Raw genomic sequence first — 20933 nt, forward strand, 5'->3', positions numbered from 1 at the left:
GCCTCGTACCGCAGCCTACCTATGGCGTGCGTTGTATTCAGCACGTACCCGGCAACACAAACACATTGCTCTCTTTCACCCGCCCTGCAATGAACTATAGGTATCAAACTCTCCGTCAACCCTACAAGTAACAATTCATGCTCACGGGAAGATGCCCCTTTCAAATGACAGTAGACACTTCAACTAGACAGACTCGTCCTGTCTTTACGTGCACGCGCATGCAAAGCACCATCAATCCTCAGTTCATAACGTGCACTGACTATCAACCTCTTGACGTTTGTCATTGGCATTAACAAGTATTCGTCCTTGAACATCATGTCCACCGATCAGTCTAGTTCCTTTGAGTCTGGGCGACATACTGTGGAGAACACCGCATTATCAATCGCACATGTTCAGAATGCAACTGAGGGGCTATCAGAACTCGACAGTAACCAAGGTGGCGACTCTGACGATGACGATGTTGTGGAAAAACACAGCAGCAATGACAATGAAACACCTACCATCTCCGAGAAGCGCAGGATCGAGAACGCTGTGTTGAAGGAATACGCGGAAAAACTATGCGCCCGAAAGACCAAAACACAGATCAAGGAAGTCCTTAAAACAGAGAAAGATGAGTCACTATCTATTCGCGAGCTTCTCGCAAAACAAGAGACAAGTAAGCGAATCGAGACTCCTAGGGACTACCAGAATGAATTGTTCGAAAAGGCCAAGGAGCAGAACATAATTGCCGTATTAGATACAGGCTCAGGCAAGACACACATCGCAACACTGCTCCTTCGCTGGATCCTTGACAAGGAGCTTGCGGACCGTGAGGCAGGCTCTCCATACAAAACTGCTTTCTTCCTCGTCAATTCCGTCAACCTTGTCTTTCAACAGAGTGACTATTTACAGTGCAATCTCGACAGATCAATCGAGGGCATCTGCGGTGCTAACTCTTGCTCACTTTGGAGCCGCGCAACATGGGAAGTCAAGCTCAAGAAGAATGATGTTATAGTTTGTACAGCTGAGGTCCTAAATCACTGCCTCATGCACTCCTTCATCACGATGGACCGCATTAATCTTCTGATCTTTGACGAGGCTCATCATGCTAAGCCAGGAGCGAATCACCCCTATGCAGTGTGAGTCCGTTCCTAGGCTTGTGGTGTAATTGATGCTTGCTAAATGCTAGTAAAGCATAATGAAGGAGTACTACATGAAGCTACTTGACATCACAAAGCGACCCAGGATATTCGGCATGACAGCCTCCCCCGTTGATGCAAACAACGACATCGAGGGAGCTGCGCAGTGAGTTGTCGAAGAATTGAACATGTTTCTTTTTTTCGCTGACGATATCAAGGGACCTAGAAAGCTTACTGAATTGTCAGATTGCGACTGCATCTAATCTCGACTTGGTACGCAACTCTATACACAAACCCAAGGAGGAAGTCGTTAGGTACAAGCGATTGCGTCCACCTTTTGAGACGGCCTTTCACCAGAAACTAAAGGAGATGTACGGTGGGTCCAAGAGCTTCGAGAAACTCTCTCGCACTGCCAAGGAGTTAAGTTCCCAACTGGGTAGCTGGTGTTCCGACATCTACTGGCAATTTGCCTTTGAAGAAGAAGAAGCTCGGAAGCGCGAGAATCGTAAGGAGAGGGAGTTCTCGGCTCGGAAAGGTGACCGTGTTATGGCTGAGCTGGACACCGAAATCTCAAAGCTTAAGGCTGCTTCCGAAATGGTAACCGGGCGAGACTTTGGTATTCCTGCAGCCAATGAAAACTACCTGAGCTCGAAGGTAATCGTCCTCCATGAATGGCTTCAGAGTTACTTCGAACGAGAAACTACTAGTCGGTGCATCGTCTTCGTTGAGAGACGTGCTACTGCTCGCTTGTTGCACCTGCTTTTCGGAACCATCGGGGGCGAATATCTCAGGGTTGGACGTCTCGTGGGAAATGGGAGTGGGAAGAAAGGCGAAATTCAAGCTGCTTCTTCAACACGGGAGCAGTTCTTGACTATTTCCAGATTCCGGAGAGGAGAACTGAACTGTCTTTTCGCTACATCAGTTGCAGAGGAAGGTCTCGATATTCCAGATTGTAACTTGATTGTGCGCTTCGACCTTTACAAGACCATGATCGGGTATGTCCAATCGCGTGGTAGGGCTCGTCGCAACAACTCGGTGTTTCTGCACATGGTCGAGCACGGAAACTATACTCAGGTTGAAACAGTCCTTCAGAGCCGACAGTACGAAGAAATAATGCGGAGATTCTGCGAATCGTTACCGGAAGACCGCTTGCTAGACAGAAAGAGTGAGAATCTCGAGGCCGCCCTGAGCGAGGAGCGAGGGCTGCGCTCATACACAGATGCTAAGAGTGGTGCTCGATTGACATATCGCCTTAGTCTCGCTGTTCTTGCACACTTCGTTGACTGTCTCCCGAAACAGGGTGAGATGGATGTTGAAGCACAGCCAATCTACACTACCTTCAGCACCGGGGGTAAGTACCGGTGCGAGGTCGTCTTACCTGCGCACTCTCCCGTCTCGTCGGCCACCGGACGGCTGTACTCTAGAAAGATTACTGCACGATGCTCCGCTGCATTTGAGGCCTGCATCATGCTTCGCCAAAAGATGTTTTTGGATGAATGTCTACTGCCGATATATGCCAAGGTTCTTCCAGCTATGCGAAATGCGAAGTTGGCGCTCGATATGAACAGTAAGAACTTGTACCCCATCAAAATGAAGCCCGACTTCTGGGCTCATGGTCGGGGTCAGGTACCTACCACTGCTTATCTTACTTTGCTGGACGTTTCGGACGGTCTGGACAGACCTCATAGTCCTCTGGGCTTGCTGACACGCAAACCTTTACCTTCTTTCCCCAGGTTCCCCATCTTTATGGACGATGGGAAGAGAACAGATGTGATATCTGTGTCTGTATTAGAAGGTATTAGCATTACCGAAGATGATGCCGAAGGCCTGACTGCATTTACTCTGCGGGTATATTCTGATTTATTTGCGAAGACGTTTGAACACGATACAGCAAAAATGTCGTATTGGCTAGCACCACTCGGACTCACTAGTGAACAGATAAGTGCCGGTAACTTATCTGGTGATCTGATCGACTGGGGCCTGATTCACCAAACAGTCCGCCAGCAGTCTTTGGAATGGAAAGAAGACATGCCGAATGAATTTCTGAGTGACCGATTCCTTGTGGATGTTTGGGATGGTGGTAGACGATATTATTCGCTTGAAGTCGCGCCGGAATACCAGGCCCAGGATGTGGTTGAACAAGTTAAGAAAGGGGCTAAGAAGGTACAACAGCGAGTCATAGACTACACCGTGAGCCTTTTCAACAAATCTGCGGCGTATCATAGGGATCGATGGAACATGAATCAACCGGTGCTGAGAGTCGAAAGAACATCTTTCCGAAGAAATCTATTGGCGCCCCCGGAAGCCAAAGAAAGAGACCCTGAAAAGCAGGTCTACGTATGTCCTGAACCGCTTCGTATCTCAATAATCCCACCAGAGACAGCAGTCTTCTGTTATGCCTTCCCAGCAATAATCCATCGACTTGAGTCATATCTCGTGGCACTTGAGGCTACTCAGATACTAGGACTCGATATCGGGCCCGAGTTTGCTCTTGAAGCCATGACCAAAGACTCGGACAACACAGACGAACACGAAAATGTGCAAAACAATTTCAGACGTGGGATGGGTAGTAACTATGAACGACTGGAGTTTATTGGCGACTGCTTTCTGAAGATGGCGGCTTCTATCGCCCTATATGTTCAGAAGCCCGAGGATAACGAGTTCTTTCAGCATTGCGAGCGGATGACCATGACTTCCAACAAGAACTTGTTCGAGACAGCTATCAGACTAAGGCTCCCAGAGCACGTTCGCAGTTTCGCCTTCTCTCGACGCCTGTGGTACCCTGATAGTATCACTCTGCTAGGAGGAAAGGGACACAAAGCCAAAGATGGTGAGGGGCCACAGATACAGAAGCATTCACTTGGAGACAAGACTGTCGCCGACGTCTGCGAAGCCTTCATCGGCGCTGCCTATATGCAACACAACGACCCCAACCATTGGGTGGGCAAGCACTGGGACAATGCCGTCAAAGCAGTGACAGCCCTAGTGTCATCGGACATACATGCGCAAACCTGCTGGGCCGACTACTTCGCCAGCTACAAAGTCCCCCCTTGGCAGATCTGCGAAGTGCGTCCCCAGCAAAGTGCCATGGCCGCCGCGATCGAATCTAAACACCCGTACCACTTCAACTACCCACGCCTGCTACGCTCTGCCTTCATGCACGCCTCCTATGGCACCGCCATCGAGCGCATCCCCTCCTATGAACGCCTCGAATTCCTCGGCGACTCCCTCCTCGACATGGTCTTCATCAACGACATCTTCTACCGCTTCCCGCACGCCGACCCGCAATGGCTCACCGAGCACAAAATGCCCATGGTCTCCAACAAATTCCTCGCAGCCCTGTGCGTGCGCCTGCGCTTCTACCCACATATCAAGCGTAATGCCGCAAAACTCGACTCCAACATCAAGGAGTGGGTCGATGAAATCACCGAGCTGGAGCGCGCGTCCAAGGGCGAGCCAGACTACTGGACTGCCGCAAAGGAGCCACCCAAGGCCCTCGCCGACGTTGTCGAGGCGTTTGTCGGCGCCCTCTTTGTCGATAGCGGCTTCGATTTCAGTCAAGTTCAGCGGTTCTACGACTTGCACGTCAAGTGGTTCTTCGCTGACATGAGTGTCTACGACGCTTTTGCTAACAACCACCCTACCACCCGGCTGCAGAATCTCCTCAGCGTCAATCTCGGATGCCGCGAGTATCGTATCGCGACTAGGCCCCTGGAAAGCGTGTTGCCGGGCGCGAAACCGACGGTGCTGGCGATGGTCATGGTGCATGGGCGGGTTATTGCGCATCATGAGGCGGAGAGCGGGCGCTATGGGCGTGTGAAGGTGAGTACGAAGGCATTGGATCGATTGGATGGCTTGCCGCCGTTTGAGTTTCGGGCGTTGTATGGCTGTGATTGTGTGCACCAGGAGGAAGAGGACATAGTTGAGATGGAGACTTTGAAGGCTGGGAAGGTTGAGGAGTTGTTGCAAACGCAAGGCAATGCAGTGAATGAGATGAGTGATGGGCCAGGAGAGAAGTTGGGCGTTGATGTTGTCGTTACGGAGGACGTTATGATGGAGGACATAGTTGTTACATGACTGGCGTTGGGTTTAGAACATATGCGGGCATTCAGCGAAGACGGCGTTTCTGTCTAGGTGAATCCCCTTGACGAGTATCTTTGAATAGCGTTCGGACATTGGGAATTGCATGAAGACCATATGGACGAGATCGACGACAGCATCGAAGCAAACTTCGGTGGTCAGTCGAGAGATAGACACTGAAATCGTAGAAATTATAATCATAGGTATCCACTCATCTCATCATCATGTATCGGTGATCCAGCACTTCATATTTACGAACCCCTCATTCCAAGCCCGACCAACTCGAAGAAGAACGGATTGCCTTCGACGGCGAGCCACCCGATCCCGGAGTATATGATCAGCTTTGTCACAACCTCGACATCATATCTCACACGAGGTCGCTCCAGCCTATCGAACATCTCCCTGTCCTCCCTTTCTTCTTCCTCTTCGAGAGGATTGATTCGCTCACCCATGGGTGTTTCCACGGCGATATCGATTTTGCTAATATCGCCAGTACCCATTGCTTTCTCGTGTTCGTTCAAGCGATCGGCCATTTGAGGAGCAAGGATGTCGATCTTGAGGGGTCGATTCGGGTTGCTGGAGGTTGCTGATGAGTGTGATTCATCAGTGGTGTTGCGGCTCTTAGGACCAGGGCTTGTTGCTCGGTCAGAGTCCATGGACTCACGTCGTTTACGCTGGCGGTAGGCGAGAGTTTCGTAAGCATCCGCGGCTGACTGTGGCCCAACGGAAATCGCGCGTTTGCGTGGATGTCGGAGAGTAGTGAAAAGGCGAGGAAGGTCGGAGGCGGGCGGGATGACGTTGTCGTCTTTGCGAAGATTGGGCACGCTTGTGTACTGCCTGTGCAAGTGTTAACAATAAATTTTTAATAGAGAGTGAAGATTGGACGTACGAGGCTTGAAGGAAGAATCGTCTTGGAAGATTGAGCTCGGCACTTTCGATAACACGAAATACGGGCGGAAGTATCTTGAGGAGTGTAGGCTTCATTGTGCCTCTCCAAGCAAATATGACCAAAACGCCAATAACCAAGCGTATAAAGCTATACAACCAGCCGACGCTTTGTAGATCGTACGGAACTGTACCAGGAATAGGACTATCGGTAGAGTAAGAGGTCTGGGAATAGTGCCACATCCCAATCTGACATCCGATGACCGTTCCTGCGAAAGAAACGCTATCATCAAAGCACGGGCAGTCATCTGCTGGCTCTGGGTGTATTCGAACGAGAACTAGAATGATCAGGACTGCGATCAGAGGGTTGATATAATGGTCCTGGGTTATCCATAAATCAAACCAGTCTCCAAAGATGATCTGGAATAATCCAATCAAAGCGCCGAGTATGCTGCCGATAACGACATCGAAGAAGCCATGCATACCACAATACAGGCGCCCGACCACGATCGAAAGTCCATAGAAACAGAAAAGGCCCTGGAAGACGAGATATAGTGTGCTATTTTCGCCAGTAGTGCTTTGTCGAAGCCCGTGTATAGCGCACACTGCCACGGATATGGCGTTTGTCGAATGCGTTGAAGGAAACCCATACTCCAGCGCAGCGGATCCCGACATGGTAATTCTTTGTAGCGGAGGTGACAAAGGTCTAGGGAGACATAGCATGTCTTTGACGAATCCACTCCAAAAGACTCCAGCTGCGAGAACGTTCACCATTCTGAGATACGAGATTAACCACATATCAGCCATGCCTTCTGTTTCCACTTACGCTCTTCCTATGCTCGTATAGCCACACCAGAATAGAATGGGCAACATGATCATGAAGAAAGTGTGTGTGCCTAGATTGGCCGTAAAGGCAAAGTACGAGTCGAGCGCAGGAGTACGATATTTCTCTTGCATACAGGCTAGGTATGGAGTTTCGGCGCGTACGATGGGAATGAGGAATTGTCGCACAGCATGCCGCCATTTTGGGAGTTTGTTTGCGTCTATAGAGCCATAGTATCAGTTAAGTTCTTTACATTTGCGCGCCCTAGAACAGTATTACAGAAGGCTTACAGTGGTTCACATCGCGCATTCCCGCGTCGGGCTTGTTCATGGCGGCTGGAGGGAGAACTGGCGCTCTATAGATACCCAGGCTCTCAGCGCTCCCATCTTTGAGGTCAATCATGAATGCATAGGAGTGGAGGAAGACATAGGAGGCCTCAAGTCGGTTGTATGCGGGCGAGTGAAAGGTTTCATACGTATGAGATAGAGAGTGACAATCCCTGACCAGCATTGGTTCCTCCCTCACTTACTAGGCACGTCTGGGTTGCGGCCTGAGGACAAAACATTCTTGGTGGCTTGTGGCTGAAGATGCGCTAGTGTAGCGGGGGTTTCCGGGGGAAGGCGCGACTGGACCGCGAGGTTGGGCTGTTGCTGGGGAGATGCACCCACCAAACAAATGCGTCACCCGAAGCCGCAGCCTGTGTCTGTAATTCAGGTAGAAGTTCACTACTGCGTCCACCCAGGTCGTCTGCTTCCAGTTCCACTTTCCTCCCAAGCACTTAACTCTCCAATTCCTCCGACCCTCTCTTGTACAACTGAGATTCATTGTGCATTCTTATATACTTGCTAGCACGCCGTCAGTTCACATCAGACGGCGCCTGTTGACACGTATAAATCCGAGCAAGCCTTCGTCGCTACACTTCCACCTGTACTTACGACTCGATTATACCAAAATGGCTGCTCAGGCTGTCCAGAACTACGACTACCTTCGACGGAAAGATTCGCAACGACAAGGCCCTTCTTCACTCTCGCGCAAGCCCATCAGAACCCCAAGCGAAAGAGTCAGCAATGGCACGGTCAATTCATCCACAAGCGCGTCCACCGGCAGAGACTCTGCTGGTACTCAAATCACAGAACCCGCTCAACAACCGCCAAAGTACCATAAGAAATTCGTCGTTGTCGGTGATGGTGGCTGTGGAAAGACGTGCCTTCTCATCAGTTATAGTCAAGGTTACTTCCCAGAGGTAAGGCAGAATGTCGCCGCAGATCAGCACGCAAAGACTCACCAACAATACAGAAATATGTACCGACTGTTTTCGAGAATTACATAACACAGACTCCACATTCCCCAACTGGTGAAATGGTTGAGCTTGCTCTGTGGGATACCGCCGGACAGGAAGAATACGACCGTCTTCGTCCGCTCTCCTACCCCGAGACCGATCTCTTGTTCGTCTGCTTTGCGATCGATTGCCCGAATTCTCTCGAGAATGTCATGGATAAGGTATTAATAATCATTATGCTTATGCGTCGACGTGCTAACAGGAGATAGTGGTATCCCGAAGTCCTCCACTTTTGTCCCACCACACCCATCATACTCGTCGGCCTCAAATCTGATCTCCGCTTCAAGAAAAACTGCATCGACTTACTACGAACCCAAGGACTCACTCCGGTCACTCCAGAACAAGGCCGTGGAGTAGCGCAAAAGATGGGCGCGTTATATATGGAGTGTAGCAGCAAAGAGATGCGTGGTGTGGAGGAGATTTTTGACACAGCCATCAACCTCTCCATTGGAGAAGACAAAGGGGGCGATCAAGGTGGACTCGTCGTACCTTCTGGATTCAAGAAGCCCAAGAGGTCGAAGTGCAAGATTCTATGAACCGAATCATATCTGTACTGCATTATTTCTTCGACAGCGTCTTGGGGCATCCGCAGGCCGGCCCGTCACGGTACATGGAACGACATCTCAAGTATCCAACTCTTTCTTCTGTTTGCATAATAGCCACGGAATTTTTCTCTTGGGGCGGGCATACAACATCGGCGTTCATAGGGGCTCAGAAAGGCGAGGATTGAACATGTGAGCGACGACCAATCGACATGAACATTCTCCTTCTTGCTTCATTTCATGTGGCGTTCTATACAGAATAACGACTTTGACTTAATATCGTTCCACCTTTACCGTAATACCTCGTTCTCTGTCTCGCCCCTGTGTAGTCACTGCTTATATGGGGTATCATAAACCAATACGCCTGACCCTATTTTGCTAAACACGCCTCATTCATTCATCACTTCTCCTCGGTGCCCACCGTGATCTCCGTCTCCTCTTCACTCCCACTATCTTGCTGCTGCTGTTGCCTCGCTGCTTCTTCAGGATCTTTGTGCATGACGTTCTCAAATTGCGACCACAGAGCTTCAACAGAACTGAATTCAGTGCCGACCTGCAAGATACCGGGGTTCCAAGTCAGTTCCGTGTGTTCCTGTAGAATATAGAATGTTGCGGCCCGCGCTCGCGCCCTAATTCGGATCAGGAAAGACGTACGGCTATCAATTGCTCCAAGTTGCGGTTTAGCTTGTTCATGTTTGCGAGGACGTGTTCGAGGGACTTGGATGGTGTTAGTTTGGGGGGGTTGAGGGGGGTGGGGGATGGTGGAGGGGAGAGAGATGTACTTGGGCGACTTCGCCGACGAGCTCGTCGCGTTGTTGCTCGAAGTAGGTACGCTGGTCGGATGGCGCGCTTGTTGAGGCGGTGTGTTGGTGGGACATGGTTGCTTGCGTGGTGTTTCTGACGGAGAGGAGTGCTCAGTGGTGGTGGTGCTGTGTTGTGTTGTGCTGGTTTTGGATGGTTTGATCATTGATGAGGCCTATTATAGGACAGGGTCGCAATGTGGATGTCATGGTCTCAATTTCACGCGCGTGGTATGATATATACGCGCTCTGGACGACTTCCAAATATAATGCGGGTCTAATCATCTATGCCCAACTCACACAAAGGCCTTTTCACCCCTCGACCAAGAACCTCAGAAACGCCTGCGCAACGACAACCCCATCCTGCGCATCTGCCACACGCCGCATTGAATCCGCATACAGTTCATCGTCGAAGATCTTCTGCGCGTGCCTCGTCTCGCACAGCTCCTCCATAATCTCCTGCGTGAACTCCGGGTGGCCCTGCACGGTGAGCAGCCTGTTCTGGGCGTACATGCCTTGTACGTCACAGCGGGGCGAGTGGCCGAGGGCTTCGACGCCGGGTGGGTAGGCGTAGACAATGTCGCGGTGCATTTGGTGGATGTTCTGTGCGATTGTTAGTATCTCGTCCTGGAGTGGAGGGGAAGATAGAGTAGACGAGGAAGAGGGCATGTAGAAGGAACGTACGATGATGTCTTTTTTGAACAGCTCTTTGCCCTTGGGTGTTAGTGTCATGGGCAAGACAGACGTCTCCCAGCCGGCATTGCTTCTGTCGACTTTGACGCCCAGGGCGCGGCCGACGATCTGGTGCCCGAAACACACGCCGATGATGCGGACGCGGGTCTGGGCGAGAATATCCTGTGTGAATTGTACAAGCTTGGTGATCCAAGGATCGTTGTCGAACGAGTTGAAGCCTGTGTAGGAGAAGTTTAGCTTGATGGACTGTTCAACGTGATACTGATATATTGCAACGTGACACAATGTAGAAGGCAGGACCGGGGTCCTACATACGCGAGCCAGTGATCAATATCGCATCTATATCCTCGATGTTTGGGTATTCCATCTTCTCCTGAACGTGGAACTTTGTGACGTGCAAATCATCCGCGTTCACGAAGTCTGGTGTGTGCATTTCGGTCGCAGCGACTTTGAGCAGACGCTCGAAGATATTACCGTAGCCGCCATGTCTTGCCTTGATCTTGTCCAGCGGCGTGTCGCACTCTAGCACGGCAATCCGAATTGGTTTCTGCATCCTGAACAGTTGATGAGCGAAGAGTGGGCCAATCTCGCAGTTTACTGATAATGATAATCCATGGTGGTGCGCCACCCGAAGTCGCGGCACCAGCCACAGATGAAGCCGGAGCGGCAGCGGGGCTCCTTAAAATGATGCAGAAGATCACGACTCGGTGTTTTGGTTTCTGAATCCTGGTGAGACATTTCTTATAATTCGTCGCGTCTACAGCAATTGCTCTTATCATGAGCAATCTGCAACAACGACAATGGTCGAGAACAATGGGAATGAGCGTACGCCACTGCTTGGTCGCAAGACTTCAAGGAGTAGTCATGGCCAAGAGGAGGCTTTAAAACCCGTTGCGGGGCCGGAGTCCGACGCAGATCTCGTGAATGAGAGTGCCATTGAGCGACAAAGAAGCTATTCATCTAGTCACTGGCTCGCACCTCAGGTATCTGGCGATCATGCTACCTACGGTGATTCCGAAGTTGTGGTCGAGGACGAGGAGGGAGATGGAGAGTTTATGGGAGGAGTGTCGAGGACGAGGTTCTGGATCATTTTTGGAGGAATGAATCTTACTTTATTTGTGAGTCGAAAATCGAATAGTCATGCAGGCACACAGCTGAACATATGCCTAGGTAGCATGTTTTGATGCAACATTGATGGCCTCGAGTCACCCGGTCATCACATCTTACTTCAACGCATCAAACTCAGCATCATGGCTTACGACAGCCTTCTTGCTGACTTCAACAGCATTCCAGCCGTTGTTTGGGAGGGTCTCTGACACGTTCGGTCGTCGGCCCTTGTATGTGTTTACGCTCTCCTTGTTCATAGCCACCACGACATGGTGTGCTCTAGCTCAAAGCATTGGCAGCTTCATCGCAGCACGCGCATGCTGTGGTCTCGGTGCAGGAGGAGCAATGGCCATGACCGCAATCATGACAAATGATCTCGTCCGTATCGAAGTCCGCGGCACATATCAGGCCTATATCAACCTCTTCTTTGGCCTCGGCCAAGCAACAGGAGCTGCATTTGGTGGCTACCTGGCAGAAACTCTGGGTTGGCGATGGACATTTGGCGTCCAGGTACCACCCGTGATTCTCGTGCTCGGCCTCGCTCTCTTCTTTACGCCCAAAGACCTAGGTCCTCAACTGGCTAAGAACTCCGATAAGAACGCTTGGGAAATCATCAAATCGTTCGACCTCGCGGGCTCCTTCCTCCTGAGCTCGACAGTCGCATTCCTCATCCTCGGCCTCAATCTGGGCGGCAATATCTTTCCATGGTCACATCCCCTGGTCATCACCTCACTCATCGTCTCCGTCATCGCCAGCGGTATTCTCGTCTGGGCCGAGTCACGCCATCCACGTCCAGTCATGCCGCTTGCCATGGTCTTCACCAGTCCCCGCGGCAATCTTGTCTTTGGTAACTTCTTCGCGCAGATTGGATTCCAGACCATCATCTTCAACGCGCCGATCTTCTTCCAGGCCGTCAAATTTGACTCCCCTTCGCAGTCGGGCTTTCGCCTCGCCTTGCCGAGCTTGTGCACGATGGTTTGTGGCATCTCGAGTGGCTTGTACATGACACGGTACGGCCGCATGAAGGGGCTTCTAGTCTCTGGTGCAATCTTCACTCTCCTAGGAGGTGTACTAGCGACCGTCTTGTGGGAGAATGTTCCGATGTGGTTTGCGACTGCCGCAATGGCCCCTGGTGGGATAGGCGTTGGTTTGAGTTTCCCGGCCTCAACGATTGCGGTGCTGTCGGTGAGCGCGAAGGAAGATCAGGCGGTGATGAGCAGTACTTTGACGCTGTGGAGGAGCTTGGGTATTGTCATGGGTGTGGCACTCAGTAGTTTGATATTGCAGAGTGCCCTGAGTGCGTATCTCGAGAAGCTGGTTACCGGGCCGCACAAGGCAGAGGTAAGTTTGCAGTTTGTCCATTATGAGACCAAATGACCTAACTTTGCATTCAGATCATACGGCAGGTCCGGAGCTCCGTTCGCTCAATCTCGGACCTCGACCTCAAACACCAGGCTCAAGGCAAGCTGCCCCTGACCTTTGTCTCTACCATGCAACTGACTTGCACAGTGATATCCGCCTATCGGCAAAGTCTAACCCTGACGTTTGCTCTCTCCATCGTTGCATACCTCATTGTCTTTGACTTGACTGTTCCAGTCAAGCTGCCTCGCCTCGGCAAACATAAAGAAGAAGAAGACCGGCCGAAGTCTCCATCCGAATCCACTCCAATTTCTTAAGTCAATGGGAGTCGAAGTTGGATTAAGCACTGTAATGGCACTATAGAAGTATAGAAGCCCTAAGACCGATGACATGACAGGTTCCGAATCTACATCTAATGTATATCTATGTTCAAACGCAACATCCTCACTTGGAGATTCTAAGTCTTAAGCCTGGCAATAATCTCCTCCCTCCTGACCCCTTTCTTTGTGCCAACCGCCACAATCACGTCCCTTCCATCCTCCCTCACCCACTTCAACGGTCCTTCCGGCAATTCCTTCCGCTCCCCCACCCATTCCAACCGTCTCTCCACCTCCTTATCCAGACTCATCCCCATCCCATGCTCCCACTCCCACGTCCCCCCATACCGCACCGGCAAATCCCCCTCCCAGATCCGCTCTCTCAGAATCCCCATCTCCTCTTTCCCAAGAAACCGCAATTTACTCGCAGTCACAGGATCAAACCACCCCTCAATCCACTTCCACACGCGCGGGAAGAACCCGGGCGCATTCACAATGAACACCTCGTCCAGCATCTCCGGGTAGTGAGCAGCGAGCAGCGACGTGATGTGCGGGATATACGCCTTGAGCGTCCAGGCCTGCGTCAGCCCAAAGGAGGATAGGTCGCCGATGTACAGACACGATGAGATCGGTAGGTCGGCGTGCGGCCGGGTTTGCACTGCAGAGCACAGCGGCAGCGCGAGCCGGGTCAGGGAGTCGTGTACGGCGAGCGCGCGGACGGTTTCGGGGGGCACCTTTGCGTCAACGTCGTTGTTCTCGTTTTTGGTCGATGAGAGTGAGAGAGGCGGTTTCAGCGGTGCGCGGTATGTGGCCATGCGGGCGCTGGTCAGGTAACTGCAGTCCCAGATACACAGCGGCAGGCCTTCCTTCGAGCGGCGACCGGACCAGTAGGGATACTGCGTATCTCATATGAGCTTGGCGAATGTAGAAACAGCACATCTCATCCAATGCCTTGAAGTTTGAAATGCGCAGAACAGACAGGCCAAAACACACACGAAAAGACATACCAGCTGCCTCGTCTCCTCAAACTCATCAATGTCGATGTTGTCATACATATCCTCCATGCCAACCGCCCTTCTCACCGCCACAGCGTCCTTGAACTGCGTGTACGCACCCTCAACATCGAGTTTGCGCGCGCGCAGGAAGCGGCTGTTTTGTTGTGCGATGCCCATGTCAACACTGTACTTCTCCACATAACTACATTCATACATGCATACACACAACACAGTCACAGCTTTACAAACGAGACAGGCCTTGTTACTTACAGCAGCGTTACATCGTCATATATCCCCGCCCTGCTCTCCTTCTGGCCCAGCGTCTCCGGGCGATCTAGCAGTCCAGCTTCACTGCATCGGTCTTTCAGTATCGCGAACTTCTCGGCTTCGTCGTTTGAACTAAAGGTCAGGTATTCATTGTAGTCTGGCAGGCGAGCTGGTGGTGTGGTGGTGGTGGTAGTAGTAGTGTTGGTGGTGGTGCTGTTGACCGCTGACATGATGTCCTGGTCGCTATCATCACAGGCGTGAGATAGATAAGCCTGGAGAAGAAGTGGAGGGTAGGTAAGTGTAGGGTTGATTGCACATGATCAGGCAGCATGGATGCTTGCAAAGAAAAGAAAAAGCAATACATGGTATTGGAGGGCCCCGAAGCAGTCAGAACTAAGCTCAAATGAATGCGACTTTGGCGGATCGACTGCCTGATCAGGCAGTGAGTGGGCTGAGAACATGCGATATAAACAAGGTATGTGTCGCGTGACTAGAGTGGGATATCGCTGTAATGCTCATGCGTCCAACGTCGATCAGGTCCTGTTCATCGCCGATATCCATGCTTAATCATATGGAGGCTTTGCGAGCAGAAATGAAGGGGGCCGTTGTAAATACTGACCCAGAGGCTGTTCTGCTGCTCCATAGACGCTCATGGATTAGCTTTACGCGAATGCTGTATTAGTACACCTTGCAGTTTACGAAGTGAGCATCATTTATGAAGTCTGTTTCGGTCGATGCAGCATCAAGGGCACCAAACACACCCCTACATTTCAATAGTAGCTGCGTATGACAACCGTTTCCTTAAAATCACTGTACAACAAGCCTTGTCCCATATATCCGATCAATGCTCTTCTTCAGCCGCTTAAATATGCACATGCTCGCTCGCTCTTCCGTATGTACCAATTGATACGACTCTATGCCTTTTCTGCATCCTGCTTCTCATCACCCTGAACTGCATCCTCCTTCTGCTCCTCACTCGGCTGCGATGGGGGCTGTGCTATTGGCTCCTTGGCCTTCTTCGCCTCTTCAGGGAATAGCTCTTCGAAAAAGTGTGGTAGGAATCTATCAAGACGTTTCCAAGTCTCACTCCACAGCTCTGCCTGGTCAGGGTTCTGATCAGGAGGAGCGAGAAATCCGCCATTTGACATGACAAGCAATATATTCTTGAGATTTTCCGAGACAGCTTCCTCCTGTTTGGCGTTAGTTATGATTGATCCCTAGTGGTTAGGTTGGTCACTTACGAGGTTATCACCTTGTCCAGAATTTGTCAGTCGGTCCATAATCGCAATGATTTTGAGCCAAAGATCCAGCATACCGTCCCATTCTGAGAGCGCCACCAGATAATGTAGGTAGATCTTGCAAAGTAGTGTAGATGCCCTAACCCGCGTTTCGCTCATACCCACCGGGTCGGACTGATATACCTCAGGTTTCAGAAGTTGCGTGATGAGAGGAAAGAGAACTTGTCCAAATATCTTCGTCCACTCAGTATGGTCAGGGGATACAATACCGTTGTTGAGAAGGGTACGTTGCAATGTGGAGAAAGCCTGAGCGCGAATCTCGCGGCATGGATTCAGGCACTGTGTTGTAAGAGCGCGGAATATTGGTGACCAGTATGCGTTCCAGGCTTCGTTTGGCTCGAGTTGAGACTTCTCGATCAACTGCGGCACGCGGCTTGTCAGCTGGTAGACAATCACCATGGCTTTTACGCCGCGCTGTACGACTGCATCAGGCCTAGCGAAGTTTAGTAATGGTTACTCGTGGAAGGTAACGAAACGTACTCTTGCTTCTTGGATAGAGCTTGCGCTTGTTGCCCGGTTTTCGTCCTCCGCCCTTGCGTTCTTTGCTCATATATGGCACCAACACTTGCTGCCGTCGCAAATTCGTTCAACAGGACAACAGTTGCCTCGTAGTTGTCAGCACTGATACCTGTCTGTACAGACCCAGCGAGGTCCTCGACGACTTTGAAAACGCCAGGGGCCGCTTCCGGTATTGTGCGAAGGGAATGCAGTATTGACCAGAAGTCAGGCGATCCGGCCATCTCGTTGCGCAAACCTTGTGGTCCACTGATACAAGCTAAAAGCCCCTTGAGTAGAGGCTCTGCGCATTGCTTGAGCAAGTCGCCATCAAAGCTCGATAGTGCGTGGAGGACAATTGGTGTCTTAATGAAGTCGTGGTCCTGTCGCGAGGTTAATAAAGATATTGCCAGACTTATGAGTGGCTTACATTGCTCGCGCGCAAAAGCTGCAAGAGATAGTAGACAACTCGCGAGGTAACCACAGGATGTACGTTGCCAGAATCGTGAATGACCGTTTCTAAAGCAGTTGCGACATCCTTGCCAAAAGCCTCTACTGTTTTCTCGTCGCGAAGAGCCAACAAGGTAGCGAGTTCCAAAACGAACACAAAAGATGGGTCGTACGCAGCCTTTGATATACTTCGCCTCGATCCATTTGCTTTATTAGGGCTAGTCGGTGGAACATCCGGCTTGACCATTATCACGCGAGGCGATGACTCTTCCGGAATATGCGAAAGCAGCGTGACAAAAAGGGAATTCAGAGCATCCATAGACGCATCTCTGTAATGAGCGTTAGAAAGTTTCACAATCAGAGGTGGTGGTAACTCACAGAATATTAGTAGTGATGACATCCAGCGAACAAGTTTGTATCGTGTCTATCGTGCACAATGTGTATTCTATTTCTTGATCTGAAGGCTCCGGTGGCTCGTCATTCGCGAAACTCGACACGTAAGACGTGAAAGCAGAGAACAGCCCAGTCTCAGCTGCTCGGTCGCCTTTATCGATAATCTGGGCTGGACTTTGCAAAGGTATGGCTGGTAGCTCAAGTGATTCGCGAGCACTCGAGAAAGATGAAGGTATCAGAGAGTTGACAAAAAGATTGAGGAGTATTTTCAGAACCTGTAGAAGTTAGACGCCTGCTCATAGATGTATTTCTCAAGTACCTACCGAGTTCCAGCCGTCACGTATGCTGTTTTCGTTGTTCTTGATGACACCAAACAGAACGATTGTCGCGAGTTGAGCTCGATCGTCGCGTCCAAATCTAACGGCAGTCTCAGAGACCATGACGCTTCTTTGCTCGTGTTGGACTTCCGTGTTCAGGGAGGTGCTTGGCGTCCTCTCTGGAGCCAAGGTACTGATATGCGCCAAACAGTCGATAATTCGATCTAGGGCATCGGTCAAGCCGTACTTTGCAGCAATTTGTGCACACTGGTCGAAACCGACAACTACTCTAGCGAAGACCGCATCGTCGGTAGCTGACATGAACACGTATGACAATGTCGCCACGATAGGCCTCCACGTAGCGGCAAACATGTCAGCATCGAAAATATTGGTGTCACACACAACTAAGTCTGGTGTAGACTCTACTTTGACTAAAAGCTCTTTCCAAGCATGGTCATAAGAGTTCTTGTTGTCGTGCTCTTCGGGTAGCACTATCTCATGTGTCCGGATAGAATCATATATTTCTTGCAGGAAATCACGGGAGAAATCCTTGCTGTCATTACAGCCTTTGAGATTTCGCGCAAAGTCCTCAATCGCCATGCGTTTCTGTCCTTTAAAGTTGGGGTTGTGCTGATCGGTGTTCAGCATGATTATTGCATATGTCAGAATATATGCCGCAGTAGCGTCCTCAATATGTTCCGGCTTCGCCTTTTCCATATACAGTTCTGTAAAAACCTCCACAATTCGCTCGATGAGAGCCGACTCTCCTGGTAAACGAAAGGAGCCAAGGAGCAACCGGATGGCTTCATCAATGCGCAATCCAGCAAAATCGAAAAGATCCATGAATTCCTTCAAGATCTCCCCATTCTCCTTCTTTGAAAGAAACTCGCCAAGGATCTTTTTGTCTATCCTCGATGTTCCTTGGACGAACTTTGCGATGTTTCGCGGGTCGTCCGGATTTTCAATGATACCTTGCGATGCTAGATACGAAATTCCTGATTTAGGCTTCTCATTAAACTTTGTAGCTCCTCGTATGATGGTCTTTTTCCGAGCTCTCTGCTGTCGTAGTATACCTGGGTCCGGTAGTCCTTCTCTCACCGGCTCGTCGTCCAATCGGTCTTTGACGAATTGTACATAGGCCAGAAGTGAATCCAGGCAGAGTGGCGGAACATTTGTTGTGCTCCACGTCGCGGAGTCCGGGAATGCGTTACGAGACAGGAGTCCGACCATGTCCATACAGAGATCACTTCTATCGATCTCGCAATCATAATTGACGAACAGTTCGACCATAAACGATGGCGTTCTTACCAGTGCGCCAACATTTTCTACCATGGCTTCTCTAGCATCAGGTTTGCGCGATCCACCTTCGAGACCGAGTCTCTGACGATCCTTAATAGGCACTGGGGTTGATCTCCCACTACTTGGAGGATCTGATCGAGGCTGTGACTGTTTTACTAGACTTGGTGCCTGCGGCACTCCCTCGTAAAGCCACGGCTCGATACCAGGTTCCAGAGGGATATCGACCCGTGGAAAGAGGCACGCCACAACATAAGAGAGAAACAATTCTTGCTGTAGTCGCAGAACCCCTCTGCATGTCGCTAGAAGCGTACCACAGACTCTGAGAGCTTCGTTGAGAATAGCCATGTTCTCCGATCGTACCAATTGAAACAAATATCGGCATAAAGTATCCTTTGCAAGGGTCGCCAAACTTGGATGATTCGCAATCGATGGACCAGCAACTTCGAAAGCGACATCTACGATGCGTAAAGCCATAATGCGCATTGTGTCTGTATGCTGCTTATCATGGGGATCTAGTAGGTCGACCAGGACCCTGAGCAACTCCCTGATCGATGGAAGAGAGTAGGGTTTGATAGGTGATGTATCCTCTCCACTCAGTTTGTTATTCGTAGATGGGAGGTCAATGGTACTGCTGCCGTTCTGTAGCGTTAGGTCGGAAGCACCATCTGGTTTTTCCAGGCTTGCAGATGAACGGGTTTCTATGCCTTCACTTCTTTCGGCACCAGTTCCCATTGCTGCCTCTTTCTTTCCGGGGTCCATCTTGAAAATTTCCATATCGTCCTTGGTATCTTCCTCCAAGGCGCCAGGTTCGTCGCCTGCTTCGACCTCGAGATGCTTCAGACGCTCGAATATGACCTGACACATTGATACCATGGAAATCTCCGCGGACCGTCGTAGTAGATCCGAGAGTCTGGGCTGGCAGCACATGCTCAGACCGGTTTCCATCATGCCGCAAACACTTTCATCTCCCAGTAAATCCCCCCCTGGAGCAGATATTATGCCTTCCATGAGCTTCAATATTCGCAGTAGTACGATCTCGTCCGTGGCAGGATCACTGGCCTCGAATCGACAGTTTGTGATCGCTGCAGAGAGAAGCTGCATGGCCTCTGACAGACGCGGGGATTCTCTAGATATAATGTTGTATGACAGGAACTTGGTGATCGCTATTAATGCTAGCGATGTGATAGGCGCTGAGGTCGAGGATGAACGTATGACTTGCAAGAAGGGATGTAATAGGGAGGGTGTATCATAGGTCTTGATATCTATAGCCTGTTAAATATATGTCCATGTCGCGTTGCGACCAGAGCGCGCTGAAACAAACCTTTGCATTTCTTCAGCTCTGCTCTAAGTCTTGAGAATGCTGCCATCAGAGGGTTGTCTTGCAAGCTTTTGCCCTTCTTCCCTCGCAAGCCCCATCTGCTGGACACTGCATCATCTTCGTCCAGCATCGCCGCATTTCCAGGCTTCCCAACCTTTCTTGCAGTCGGGGCTGTCTTCGTGCTGCTGCCGCCTAGAATGGCTGACACACTCGAATGCGCCCAGCGCCCATGCTTCCGCATGGCACTGGTAACGGTTATACATTCTGTTACGACGAGGGCAACTGGATCGACGGCGACTGTCACGGTAGACACGCGGGTGAAGTTGGCTGCGAAGTTCGGTAGGGTGGAACTCGATTCAAGAGGTTCCGATTCATTATCGTTGCTCATACTGCGAAAGAATGGGTTCGGCGTACGAGTGCTGGCCGGAGTAGCATGTATTGATATGTTCAGTGGAACTGTATATCAGCCGAAAGAGAGGGAGAGGATTTGATTTGCAACTCTGTCCCCATGCGCGTTCCGCTTCAAGGATTGTTCAATTGAGTACGCGGTCCCTTGAAGAGCATTTTCAGAAACTTAGAAAGGAAGAAGATTTAGACAGGTGGCTCTTGCCGCTCGACCTCTCTGAGACTTTGCCTACTATAGGTAGCTAGGTAAGGTTGAAGCAATGTTGCCTTCACGCCTCTTGGCATTTTCCAGGCGAATTGCTGTCAGCCAATGAGCAGCCTCGACTTATGGATCATCAACAGTATAGCAAGTCGATGTAAACTGGCATACAATTAGCTCATAGGGTGTATAACCTTTAATGAGGAGAGCATGTGCGACTGATCGTTTCTCTTAATGCTATCTTTATATTCTTAGTGTGAAACTTATAATGGAGGTCTGTATCAGTCCCAGATTCGTACCACAGGTGAGAGTACCATCATACATGTAATAATAATACAGCCCGACTCGCAGGCTTGATAACCTGCATGCGGTCCAAGTCTCTACTATATCTACATATGTCCCACCAGCTTCTACTTGGTCTGGTCAAGGGGTGA

General features: G+C 50.5%; 8 protein-coding genes across 8 annotated transcripts; 3 read left to right on the top strand and 5 right to left on the bottom strand.

Moving 5' to 3' along the window:
- Positions 1-315: 315 nt before the first annotated feature.
- On the top strand, positions 316-5195 carry EJ05DRAFT_469041 (dicer-like protein 1; the record flags this gene model as incomplete). Its single annotated transcript, XM_033742893.1, has 3 exons — positions 316-1118; positions 1174-1284; positions 1337-5195. 3 exons carry the CDS (start codon positions 316-318, stop codon positions 5193-5195), a joined length of 4773 nt encoding a protein of 1590 aa, XP_033597041.1.
- Positions 5196-5449: 254 nt separating this feature from the next.
- Positions 5450-7236, bottom strand: EJ05DRAFT_504118 (PAP2 domain protein; the record flags this gene model as incomplete). Its single annotated transcript, XM_033747521.1, has 4 exons — positions 5450-6035; positions 6088-6858; positions 6910-7126; positions 7197-7236. 4 exons carry the CDS (start codon positions 7234-7236, stop codon positions 5450-5452), a joined length of 1614 nt encoding a protein of 537 aa, XP_033597042.1.
- A 440-nt stretch (positions 7237-7676) lies between these two features.
- On the top strand, positions 7677-9220 carry EJ05DRAFT_533232 (ras-domain-containing protein). Its single transcript, XM_033749118.1, has 3 exons — positions 7677-8149; positions 8203-8406; positions 8455-9220. Exons 1-3 carry the CDS (start codon positions 7859-7861, stop codon positions 8779-8781), a joined length of 822 nt encoding a protein of 273 aa, XP_033597043.1. The 5' UTR covers positions 7677-7858; the 3' UTR covers positions 8782-9220.
- EJ05DRAFT_479564 (uncharacterized protein) lies at positions 8951-9746 on the bottom strand. Its single transcript, XM_033744697.1, has 3 exons — positions 9570-9746; positions 9442-9504; positions 8951-9340 (listed from the first exon to the last, which is right to left on the bottom strand). Exons 1-3 carry the CDS (start codon positions 9663-9665, stop codon positions 9188-9190), a joined length of 312 nt encoding a protein of 103 aa, XP_033597044.1. The 5' UTR covers positions 9666-9746; the 3' UTR covers positions 8951-9187.
- Positions 9747-9788: 42 nt separating this feature from the next.
- EJ05DRAFT_479565 (class I glutamine amidotransferase-like protein) lies at positions 9789-10924 on the bottom strand. The gene is made up of 3 exons (XM_033744698.1): positions 10596-10924; positions 10272-10498; positions 9789-10190 (listed from the first exon to the last, which is right to left on the bottom strand). The coding sequence occupies exons 1-3, from the start codon at positions 10831-10833 to the stop codon at positions 9900-9902; spliced, it is 756 nt and encodes a 251-aa protein (XP_033597045.1). The 5' UTR covers positions 10834-10924; the 3' UTR covers positions 9789-9899.
- A 55-nt stretch (positions 10925-10979) lies between these two features.
- On the top strand, positions 10980-13200 carry EJ05DRAFT_456764 (MFS general substrate transporter). Its single transcript, XM_033742504.1, has 4 exons — positions 10980-11398; positions 11451-12728; positions 12782-12848; positions 12897-13200. Exons 1-4 carry the CDS (start codon positions 11081-11083, stop codon positions 13061-13063), a joined length of 1830 nt encoding a protein of 609 aa, XP_033597046.1. The 5' UTR covers positions 10980-11080; the 3' UTR covers positions 13064-13200.
- On the bottom strand, positions 13083-14918 carry EJ05DRAFT_469054 (CRAL/TRIO domain-containing protein). The gene is made up of 3 exons (XM_033742894.1): positions 14329-14918; positions 14071-14212; positions 13083-13959 (listed from the first exon to the last, which is right to left on the bottom strand). Exons 1-3 carry the CDS (start codon positions 14553-14555, stop codon positions 13204-13206), a joined length of 1125 nt encoding a protein of 374 aa, XP_033597047.1. The 5' UTR covers positions 14556-14918; the 3' UTR covers positions 13083-13203.
- A 111-nt stretch (positions 14919-15029) lies between these two features.
- EJ05DRAFT_456768 (Sec7-domain-containing protein) lies at positions 15030-20545 on the bottom strand. The gene is made up of 7 exons (XM_033742505.1): positions 19899-20545; positions 17285-19839; positions 16947-17236; positions 16549-16897; positions 16104-16501; positions 15567-16056; positions 15030-15515 (listed from the first exon to the last, which is right to left on the bottom strand). Exons 1-7 carry the CDS (start codon positions 20281-20283, stop codon positions 15240-15242), a joined length of 4743 nt encoding a protein of 1580 aa, XP_033597048.1. The 5' UTR covers positions 20284-20545; the 3' UTR covers positions 15030-15239.
- Positions 20546-20933: the final 388 nt, after the last annotated feature.

Source organism: Pseudovirgaria hyperparasitica (genome assembly GCF_010093815.1).
Source record: "Pseudovirgaria hyperparasitica strain CBS 121739 unplaced genomic scaffold EJ05scaffold_16, whole genome shotgun sequence".
NCBI lineage: Eukaryota > Fungi > Ascomycota > Dothideomycetes > Acrospermales > Acrospermaceae > Pseudovirgaria > Pseudovirgaria hyperparasitica.